At 36.9% G+C, this 12,110-nt stretch overlaps 1 protein-coding gene across 23 annotated transcripts in view; it reads right to left on the bottom strand.

The window, feature by feature from the left end:
* PRR16 (proline rich 16) overlaps positions 1–12,110 on the bottom strand; it is a 532,382-nt gene that overhangs the window by 170,584 nt on the left and 349,688 nt on the right. For 5 of the 23 annotated variants that reach the window (XM_072840688.1, XM_072840697.1, XM_072840683.1 and 2 more), the window contains one exon: positions 4,370–4,467. The exons of 10 other annotated variants lie outside the window; for them this stretch is intronic. Coding sequence is in view for 2 of the 13 variants with exons in the window: in XM_072840692.1 (XP_072696793.1) it covers positions 4,302–4,352 (51 nt within the window). In the remaining 11 variants the exon portion in view is untranslated. Of the gene's footprint in view, positions 1–4,301; positions 4,468–6,310; positions 6,365–6,541; positions 6,605–12,110 lie in introns of those variants that run through there. 8 more of the 23 variants (XM_072840686.1, XM_072840687.1, XM_072840692.1 and 5 more) reach the window with 7 other exon arrangements.

Here is a 12,110-nt window from a genome sequence, read left to right as displayed (position 1 = left end):
ACATAAATGAGAAATCACAGAATCGTAAGTGTGATGAAGAAAAATACAAAGCCTACAGTACAGTGAGAGACAACTATGTGCCAAGAGGCTAAGTGTGTGACAGTGCGGGACAGCGACACATATGGACAGCGACAGCCCAGGCTGGGTGGTCAGCAAAAGTACCTCTGAGAAAGGTGACCCAGCACTGGGAACTATAAGAGGGGAAGGGACGAGCCACCAAAAGCAAAGACCTGGAAGCAGGAATGAATCTGGAAAGCCCAAGGAACCGAAAGAGTAGCTTGTACGGTAAACGGCAGGCAGGGACATCTGACTGATGGATGAGTTCTGGGGTCAGAAGAGGCCACAGGGAGCTGACCACAAGGTACACAGCCATGGCAAGGAAACTGAAGACATCCATGTGACAATGGGGAAACACAGTTTTCAACATGAGACAACACTCATTCTTTTCTATTTCGACCCCTACTTTGGGTGCTTTGAGAAAAACAGTAGTTATAGGATGGCAAGGGAGCAAGCAGGGTCTGGGTAGGAATTCATGTAAGGATCATCTAGGGAAAGGATAGTTAAAAAGGAGGATTCAGGATATATTCTGGAGGCAGGTTTGACAAGCCTTTCTAGAAGACTGGACATGCAAGGTAAGTACAAGGGAGCACACAAGAATGATCCCAAGAATTTGGAGCCAGGCAATGGTATGGGACCATTAACTGACATTGAGCAAACAGAAGGGAGAAAGAGAGTTGAGGGTCTGGGTTCGGACTCTGAGTTCTCCTTTTGACATGTTCCTTTTGTGATTCCCACGACACATCCATCGGAGATGAAGCATGGGCTCTGGAGACAGGTGAGTTTAGAGCTGTGATTCTGGGAGGCACTCACATCTACCTGGTGATGAGCTCTGAAGGACTAGCTGAGGTCAGCAGCAGGGTGGGGAGAAGGAGAGATGCAGGAAGAGAGCTCTCAGACCGAATATTTGAGTACAGAAACATCTAGAGTTAAGAAAGCCAGAAGGATTCAGCAAAAAGCACTACATAGGGTGGCCAGTCAGAAGGGAGATGTAATTTTACCCATTCCAAGTCAGAGGGGAGATGTAATTTTACCCATTCCATGCACAGGACCTTGACAGTTACCATGCTAATAACCAAAGACCAGCGCACTGCCTTTTTTTTTTACCTATGGCTTTGTGTTTATCACAAATTCAGGGACCTAGGCCATAGAAGCACTTGCTTGCTGATTAAAGCGGAGTGTAAACAATACTTCCCTAGAATAATTTCTACAGTGTTGTGATTAAACAACAAAATCAAGTAAGCCCATCTCACAAGCACACTTTCCTGCAGGTTCTCAATCACTGCACCACCAGTGGAGAATTGCAACATAGCCATGAAGCTGGTCTTCCTGAGTCCCCCTGCAACCATGGGCCTTCTGCCACCATGCTCTCCCAGTTCTCCACTGGTTACCATATTCAAGGTCATCCTCTGTAATGAATAGATTGGAGATAAATTCCATCCACTGTTTTTGTTATGGCACTGCACAACACCACAAATGTTCTGCTTGAGATTTCTCATCTCCTTTTCATTGCACTAACTGAAAGAGGAGACTTGGCCATGGCTTGTGCAGTCTAGGTTTAGAAATCTCAATGGCTATGAAACAATACTTACTTCAGTTTGTGAGCCACATTCATTTTAGTTTCTCTCTACTGCCACTAGTCATCCTTATTTCCTGAACTCAATTTATGACTATATTCTCGCTCTGATTTCCTTCCAACTCACTTACCTTACCTTACCTTGTTTTTTTTTTTTTTTTGTTTGTTTTTTTACTTTTCTACTGCACTCTGAACATATCAAGGGCAGAACTTTGTCTTAGGAATCTTCACATCTCTTTATTTCTAGCACGGTGTCCAGTTCAAAGGACATTTTCACTAATTGCTGAGCGAATGCATGATTAAGTAATCTACTATATTAGTTCAAACTGTTTCTTTTCAGTTTGACAAAAATGATAAAGATATCAAAGGACTGCTTTATTATATCTAAATGACACAGAAGGAGAAATTTTCCTATTGCTGAGATTTATCAACCTCTCAAATTTTCCCACATCTCTTTAATTCGGATATGTAATTTTCATCAGTGTGCTAGTATAATAACAACCATTTTGAGTGACAACTCTTATTCAATCGACCTAAGATTGATTGATTGATTGATTGATTGATTTTTGGCCTCAGGAACTAGCTGTGGTTAAACTCAATAGCATCATGAAATGTTGGAGTTTTCTCTTTTGTGCAAGGTGGCAAATACTTCTGAAGAAGTATTTAAAAATTTATAGCCCTTATAAACATGATGAAGACACTGCAAATTCCATAGCACTATTTTTACTAGTCACCTTTATAATCATTTCAACAGTTAATCCTATTTATAGTGAACTAAACTCAGCTAAAACAGTTAAATATTAGACCTGAATCTTTTTACTAGAAAAACTATAAATGAATTTGAGAGGTTCTATCACTGTCTGATGAGTGCAACAGAAATCTAAAGGGTACAAAATACTTCACTGGAGAAGAAATAAATTGTCTGGTTGTAGACTGTCAAGACTTTATTCCAATGCAAAATGCTGGGCCTACAGTGCTCTGTTTTTTCTGTAAAAGTCATGTCAAGCAGAATACATGGAAATTAGGTCCTGAATTCTTTGGTCCACTAGGTCAGCTGAAGGTCTTAGGAACTCATATTGAATAAATGACTTGCAAAATATTAATCATCAGTTAATATTAGAGCCAGAATTTAAATATAAGAAATCTTTGTTTCTAGTCTTACATTATCTCCACCATGTAATCTGATCTTGGATATGGCATGTAGCTTTACAGTGAAATCATATTATTTATAGAAAGGGGAAGTGAAATAAAAAACTATTCTAAATATTTCTCTACAGGTCATACCTACCAATATAGGTATAGACAGTTTTTTTAAAGCTCTTTTCCTGATTTAGTCAATAACATACTTTTGATTCAGTATATTTACATAGTACTCAATAACTTCTATTTAACTTACCTCTAAAGTGGAATTTGATTGAGAAGATGAGTATAGCTAAATTCCAAATAACATTCCCTCTTGTTTTGTGAGTAGGGCACATTAAAATGAAGACAATTCATGGCACAGGTCCTAACTATTAAAAACTAGTATGGCTGTTACAATTCCAAAATTGAAAAAAAAATTACCATTTACATTATTGAATTCACTAATACAGAATGCTTACTTAACAGGCTCTCAAATACAAAATCAACACTACTCTGAGGAATTCATTTCAAATACACTATTCCCAAATGCATGACAAAAGAATGTAACTGATTAAAGAAAAACAGTCATTGGAAACATGTCTAATATCCCCAATATCTGACATTACCCAGACATCTTTTATTTTTGCTTTTAGATATGATAAATTTGCTCTTCCAATTCAATAGTTAACTGACCATGGCATCTTACAGATTTTATTTAGTGTGGAAAAATTTAGCATTCATATTTAACACCAATGATAAGTAGAATCCTATACAGATACAAATGTTGAAATTAAATTATTATTCCAGAAGCCTCAGAGCTTAATACGTAATAAACCCATATTCTTTCACATATAGAAAAGTACTGGTACCAAGGAAACCTTTATCAGTAGCCTTTGATGTTGGGATAATAAAAATTTGTAACAAAAAACTTTGTTGACCTTGACTGTACACATTTTCACTTCATTAAGAATTCCCAGCTGTTAAAGGTAATGATCCTTCTTACAGTCACATATGGTATAGCCAACTATCCCTGAATTATGAATGAGTTCTACACAACACAAATCAACTTTTAAGGGAAAAAATGAGAATATTCAATATTTGATTCTAAATAATCATATATTTAGTAATTTTTGTTTTTTAATGGCCAACTTGACTATTGTCTATAGTCAATATATATAAAGAGAAATTCTGGAAATGTAAGCCAGTTTTGTTCGTTGAAAGTGTAAGTGTGCTAACACAAACTCATTAATCCTGGCATCTTGGAAGTCAAATCCTACAGTTACAAAAATACTATAAGGGTTCCATAAAAAAAAACCTTTGGAGCCCACAAAGCAAACAATGCTTCATTTCATGGTGTTATTATACGTTTTTTCCTCTATGGAATTTAAACATAAAACACAGACTGAAAAATATGACAACTTACATGGTGCTGTGATTGCTAATGGTTATTCAGGGTCATTATGTAATTACTTTAGTAGTCATATATCTGATTGTTAACCACAACTTTTGTCTATATTTCAAATAACGAATGATATACTGGACTTGCATGTTTCTTAGAAATGCTGGTATGTGTTGTCCAAATCCCTGCACACATCATGTCAAGGTGGGGCTGACCTTCTCAGGCACTTCCTGGTGTCCTGTTGTCACTGTCTGCCTGTAGCACTGTCTCCCTGTGTCATCATGTGGGGAGGTGGGAGGAGGTTATGGAGCTTCTGTTAAAAAAATTAGAGAACTTTTAAAAATAGTGTAGTTACTACAGACTTTCCAAACACACAGAACTGAACAGGTACAGGAGATTATGAATGGTGGGGCATGGGGGGGGGAACCATTAGTCAGCTAATGGAATAGGAAGAAAGAGGCTGGAGTAATGCAGATGGACTCATGACTGGAAGAGAGGACAAGTTAACATATGAAGGAAATGTATGTGAAGGACATCATGAGGCTGAAAACATAGGAAATGTGGTATAGATCAAGCAATCAAGTAAGTGTTCAAGAACTTTTCAATGAGTACCTGTCCTTTCTAAGAACAGAATGCTATATAGCAAGTCACTGGGAAGTTTCCTGAGATTAACACTTATTCATTAATCAATCCTGTTTTAGTACTGCTGCCCAATGAGTCATTAACAGCCACAAATCAGGACCAGCTCTAGCCAGTGATCAGAAGGAGAAGGAGGAGTCAATCAAGTCCTGGAGACTGATGTAAATACCCCCAAGTAGTATGGTAGCATTAGAGTAGCCTCTGGAAATCAGAGAATGGTCCTAAAATATTTGAAAGGATGCCCTGTCTTAGGAAACCAAGGCTGGCTGGATGAGGGGCCAGTGGATTCAACTAACTGCAGACAAAATGTACCCTTGAGCATGTTAACAAGCATGTTAACAAAAGCCCACACAAAATCTTAGTGACAGAGGAACTCAAAGCAGAGGCTGAGTGATCTCTTCGCAGTGCTACTATAAAAACTCCAAGTACCAGAGGGTAGTGAACATAGAGCCCTTGGACTTGAGGTCTAAATAAAGACTTCATGGTCCATAAAGTTGCACCCAATCCAGAGATGCTAGATCACTATTCCCCAAGGAGGTGGTCCTTACACCTGCCTTAAGCCTTCAGTAATATGTTCCCTAAACACTGAGATTGCTATACTTGTATCTTATTCACATGAGGTGTCCATGAAAGGACACAAGCTATGTCACTCAGTCTGCTCATTGACTTTTCTGTCACTAATGACTTCCAGAGCCCTGCGCTTTGTCAGTACTGGCAATGAAGAGAAAACTAAGAAGTACCCCTCTTTCAAGGACCTCAAAAGAACCAGCTTGGGCAAAGGGTTGAGAACGGGCACGATTTTCTCAACATCCTGGTGCTTCCCATTCTATTCTTGATTTTATTTATCAACAACCTTGAATATTTCTCTAATAGTAGAGGAAACACAAAATTATGCATTTGAATAAGCTCAAATGTTATTTGAAGCAGTTAATTTCATCATTCATTTGTTTATGATGAATACTCATTCATGAAATACTCATTGAGCACCAACTATGTGCCAGGAGCCCTTGTGGTTGTAGGGGGTAAAACAATCATATAACCCCTGATCACTCTTTTATTACATACATGTGGATTACAGGAAACACTTCTGTTAATAATGAATCATAAAATGTGAATGCAAAAAAATGCTCATTTAAAAAATAATCTAATGAATAGTATTATGCAGGCACTCATATTATTATTAAACAATTTTATGGTTCACACTTTTAATAAAGTTAACAAGAACAGCAATCAAAGTTTCTAACCACATTTCACATTAAGTCTACATTGAGTACTCCTAAGAATTGTGACAAAAATCAAAGATTCATAAAGTTATAATGTGGAAAAACAAAGAAATGGTAAAAATTAGGGTGTCTATATTAATACTTCTTTTTTTATATTAATACTTCTTATGGAATTTATGTACCTCTGTCCCCTGACCAAAACAAATATTTTACACAAACAAGACACTAAAATCAAGGCCTAAAGGAAGGGGATCTAGATTTTTCTGTTGAGCACCACTGTATCATTCTTCATACCAAGACACTAGAGAGTAGTTGAAGTATGACGTCCACAGCCAGACTCACTAGCTATGTGTCCCCAGACAAGATACTAACTTGCTTCTCCTTTCTTAACTCTGAAAGGGAGGTAAAAATAAACAAGCAAGTAAACAAATAAATAATCATAATAGTTTCATAAGGTCAATGTAAGAATTAAATGAGCTAATACATGGAAAGGAAAAACACTTTTTTGAGCACATTAGTATTTACTCTCCATTTCTGTTACTAAATCAGAAGAGCAGTGTAGCAACGATGTATGTCAGAATCTTCACTGACAGAAGTTCTCAGAAAGAATTTGGAATCGAACACTTTCACCTTTTCATTAGTTTCAGTGTCAAATATTCTCTGGGCAATACAGGAGCCAACCACTCTGCAGTAGTTGGGTGTCTGTATGTTCCTCCTCATGGTAACATGCAAGAGCCAAATTCTAAGGTCACCTCCAGAACTCCCCAGCTTCATAATGGCTACCACTTTTTCCATTTTTTTTTCCATTCTGACAGTATAGATTATGTTCTTCTGTTTGGCAGAGACTGTTTGGCCTCCCAGTGTGGAAAAAACTGTTACCAAACCATTCCAGCCATAACGTGTGATCTTATTCAGCAATACAACTTCTCTGCCAACAACAAGCTAAACAATTCTGTCCTTCACTCCTCCTCTGACCCCTTGCCATATATTTCGCACAGAGCCTCAGATAAGGCTAAAACCAGAATGGAAAAGTTTTGAAATTATCTGGTAAATGTTTGAAGGAAATCATGAAACCACATTTCAATTGTCAAGAATATTATTACCCATTCTAGAAGGATGCTGTCTGAACTCTATGCTTAGAATCACCTACTGAGAAATTACAGAAGATGATCTGAATTTGTGAGAGGGAAAAGCCCCAAACCTTAATTCTTGACAAATGTGCATTTACGTTTTTGGCCTTTGCAGAACTAATCAACATCCACAATCTGTTTTAATACCTCTGTTCGGAGTATTTGCTTATCCTTCCAACAAGAAGATGCAAAAAAAGCCCACAGTAGAAGAACTGAATGTTGAATAGGTTTTTCAAAAATCATGACAGGTTTTACACTGAGCTTGCCACATTCTCTGGTCTCCTCATGATCAACAACATACATTTGTAAAATGTGTCACATGCACAGGGTCATGGTATGGTAATAGAAGAAAAAGATGTCTCTGTATTAGGCTATCACATTTAACTAGGAATCAAACATACACCCATACCCACAAGCTACAAATATCCATCAACTGAATCCATGTGTGCTAATGTGCTTTGCAAAGAAAAGCTCCATTCAAATTCTAATCAGTATCCAACTGGCTGCACTGAAAGTTCCTGCAGGGAAGTGATAACCTCTTACTACTCTCTAGAACACTAGCATCTGAGAATCAAAGGAGATTTGTTTATGGCTAAACACATTTAATTAATGCTCAGCTCTTAGGCATTACTGAGTCCAGATTTCTTAAATGACTCATGTGTCTGGATATAAAGAAAGTTCAGGTTCCGTCTCACTTTTAGTGGCAATCACCTACCTATATGATGTACAATTGCCTTAAAGGAAAGGTATTTATCAAGAATCAATACATCATGATGCTGTTGAAGTTGCATCAAGAGGGACGTCTAGGTGGCTTAGTGGGTTAAACAACTGCCTTCCGCTCAGGTCATGATCCCAGGGTCCTGGGATCTAGCCCAGCTATTAGCTCCCTGCTCAGCAGGAAGCCTGCTTCTCCCTCTCACTCCTGCTTCCCCTGCTTGTGCACTTTCTGTCAAACAAACAAATTAATAAATAAAAATATTAAAATAAATTGCACCAAGAAACCCAGAAAAGCCTACAATATAAATACATTTTAAAAACAGAACTTAATTATATGACAAATCATACATGTAGAGCAATCATATGAATAAACTAAACTATTCAAATGTTGGATATACGTTACTTATTTTGTCCCAAATAGAAGGTAGAATGGATGGCTTAAATCGCTTTCTTGTAAATGATATGGAAACATCTTCGGGGATTTAAGTAATGGGTTTTAGTAATGAAAGGCTTATAGAATTCTAGAAAAAATACAGAGCATGACCTTCCACAGGGTAATTGAAGATTAAAGATTTATGCTTCAAGATTTAAGAGAAAGGAAAATAGCAAAAGAAAAAAATTTACAAATTTCAAATTGAAATTAATTTCAATTTAAGTGCTATCAGAAAGACAATGATGAAAGCTGACTATAAAATTGAACATACCTCATTTATAGTATAACAATATTAGCTCTAATTGTGCATTCTATGATTATCCAGAAAACCAGCAATTACATAAGATGTGACCCTTGTTTTAAAATTCAAGCTTAATTACTAGGTTTCTTTCATAGTATTTAGATTTGGGCAAGATATGCTGTACCTAGGATCCATGAATAAATTCATGGGTAGATAAGAGCATCTTTCAATTTCTGCTAAACTACTAAGTGGATGCTTTTGCCCAGAGTCTTCAGGAAGTATCCATAACACTCATTCATGTCTTTGTCCAGTAAGAATTTCAGTTGCAGAAAAGAGAATGATCTCATCACTAAGCCCTCATTTCAATAAAATGAAAATGTGAATTTTCAGGGCCAAAATATATCACCTGAGTGCTCAATTTCAAAGAAAAAAAAAAAAAAACCACAGGCATTAATACCCATACTAAAAAGGCCTTTAAAGTTTTGTGAGAGTATATGAGTGATATTATATACATGGTTCACTGAGTAATGCAATAAAACAATTGCATGTATTCACATTTTGGAACACAAAATAGCATATATTTTCAAAAGAATCACATTAAATAATGTATATATGGAAACTTTTTTTAGGTTTAAAGTATATTTCAACCATAGTTAACACTGACCTCAGAATTAGCATTTCTTTTTCTTTTAAGATTTTATTTATTTATTCATGAGAGATACAGAGAGAGAGAGAGAGAGAGAGAGAGAGAGGCAGAGACACAGGCAGAGGGAGAAGCAGGCTCCATGCAGGGAGCCTGATGTGGGACTTGATCCCAATCTCCAGGATCACACCCTGGCCTGAAGGCGGTGTTAAACTGCTGAGCCACCTGGGCTGCCCTGACCTCAGAATTAAAAGCTCATATTGCCACATCAGATATTCAGAGTTTAAATAAGAGTGTAGCACTAAAACAATACTCCAAGGCAGCTGAATTTTGAACTAGTTAGCCTTGTAGGGAATTTATTCAGCTGGCTAGCAGAGACATATACAGTGATAGACAAAACATCCTCCACTGCAAATCTATATATTAAACAGTAAGGAACTGCTTTTCTTAGAGAAAAGAGGGGAATAATTCCATAAAATATATACTCAGTCTTCCTTTCATGCCTATATTAATATTATTTTAATCCTGAAACTTTTCATGGTCTAAAAGCCTGAATAAATGGCACTTCATCCTGAGATTTTTGTATCTGTTTCCACAGGATTTGACAAATGTCCCTGAATAATTTGAAAAAAGAAACCAAGTGATGTAACTTGATGAAGAATATCCCTTCTTATAGAAGGAAAGCACATATTTTTGGAAGATATGATCTTCCCAGGATGAACAGTCAGCTCTTTTTTTGAATATGAGGAGTTTCAAAGATTAATTTGCTTCTCAGAATCCTGAGACCAGCAGGAGAGATCTTCTTTTTGACAACTTTCTGATACTAGGAATACAATGAGAATGAAGATCTCAGCTGACATTCTAAAATTCCACCAAAAATGGGTTAATCCCATTTAACTTTTTACGGGTCAAACATAACAACAGAACTTTGGATGGAGCAGGAATTAAAAATAAAAAAACAGATGAAATACCACCTAGACATTTAAGAAGACTTAATAATTATCACAATATATATTTTTTGGGGGGAGGGACTGAAGGAGAGGGAGAGAACCTCCAGCAGACAAGGATTCTGAGCACAGAGCCCTACAATGAAAGACTCAATCTCATAACCCTGAGATCATGACCTGAGGCAAAATCAAGAGTTGGACACTCAACTGACTGAGCCACCCAGGAGCCTCTATCATCCAGGAGCCTTATTTCTTAAAAAAAAAAAAAAAAAAAAAAAAAAACCTGCTTTTTAAAGAAATGGAGTTTTCTAATTGAAAACAGGTTAGTAACATCTAGCCTAATAGAAACATGCCTATAACTAATAGATTAAAATGTTTTTTTTTTCAGTATATAAAACCATGAAGTAGTACTCTAGCCATTTTTTAACTACTCAAGTGCTTATAAAGTTTGAACTGTTAAGCAGTAAACAAACCTTCACTGTGAAGATATGTCTACAGTTTTGTTTTTGTTTTGCTTTTCCCATTTGTTGGACAGCTTTACATCAACTATTCTTCATTTTTGCCCCCTATTTTGAATCCTAATGTAATAATTAGTGCTGAATATCAGTGCTTGTTTCAACATTTCTGCATGAGAAGGGCTCAGAAGCAGAATCTAATTGCAAAGTAGGGCCAAAGGCCTAGTCTAAGGAACTTGTTTTGTATACTGAGAACCCTAATTTTAGTGAAAGCATAAGTTCCTTCCCCAGGGGTAAGGATAGGATAAAACATGGAGAATATAGAGGGAAGGTTAAAGCTTACTCCATCCTTGCCCTTCCAAAAGCCTCTAGCCATTACTTCTTATTCATTTAGGTTCAAAGTGAAAAAACTGGATATTTTCCATGGAAATATAAGGGACAGATTTCAATCAAAACAGGTCTGCAGGTCTGTGATGCAGCTATAACAAGTCCAAGATGTGCTACCCACTCGAAGGATGAGTGGAAGGAAAAGAATAAGTGATTTAAAGACATTAAAAAGTAGGTCTCTCAATGTAAGTTGTTACTGTTTATTTATTTCTTTATTTTTAGGGGAACAGGAATTAGGAAAGGATCAGAATGACTGAGGATGTGTCAAATTTAAAAGACTTTCCAGGGTTCCTGGGGGGTTCAGGTTGGCTAAGCCTCCGAATCTTGATTTCAGCTTATGTCATGATCTCAGGGTCATGAGATCAGGGCCCCCGGTAGGAGGCTCCATGCTCAGCAGAGTCTGCTTGAGATTTTCTCTCTCCCTCTGCCTCTCCCTGCCCCTCCCCTGCTTGGGTACACACTCTCCAAAATAAATAAAATTTGAAAAAAAAATGTTCGTGGTCTCCTCTAAAGTGAATTTATCAGAACATTAAAAAAAATACATAAATGGGTAATAAATGTCAGGAAAACAAGACAAATGGACAGAAACAAAATAAGCACCACAAGAAAATTCCCTGCTGGTATAATTTAATGAGGTTAGTGAAAATCTTCTTTAAGATGCCTTGGGAAGTGGGAAGCCCTGGTAAAACTGCTATCTCAGTGAAGCAGATTATTAAAAGGGACTGTGAAACTAAGAGAGACGGTGAACATGGTAGGAGACTCCAAGGAAGCAAAGAGCAAGAGTCTCTAACAGCATCATCCATAATCCCAACACAGCTCTTGCCCTCAGCAACCCTGTACAGAAAAATCTCTGTAAATGCCCAATTAGAATTCCTTTGTAGAGTAAGATATCTCAAAGAAACTATGGATCTATTTCTAAAAGTGAAAAAAACAAGAAGTTTGTCTCAGTTTCTTCCTTTCAGGGCTAACACGACACAATTAATTATCACATTGCACATTACATCATTGCATCTGGAAAACAGTATGTTAAAAAAAAACACCGACAACTTTTCACTTTTTGTTTATAGGTGAAAAGAGATGTCTCTCTTAGAAAAGTGAATAAGCTAAGATGTACATTTTACAACTGGCTACCTGAACAAAG

The sequence above is a fragment of the Canis lupus genome, chromosome 10 (assembly GCF_048164855.1).
Source record: "Canis lupus baileyi chromosome 10, mCanLup2.hap1, whole genome shotgun sequence".
Lineage (NCBI taxonomy): Eukaryota > Metazoa > Chordata > Mammalia > Carnivora > Canidae > Canis > Canis lupus.
This window is presented reverse-complemented; position numbering and strand designations above follow the sequence as displayed.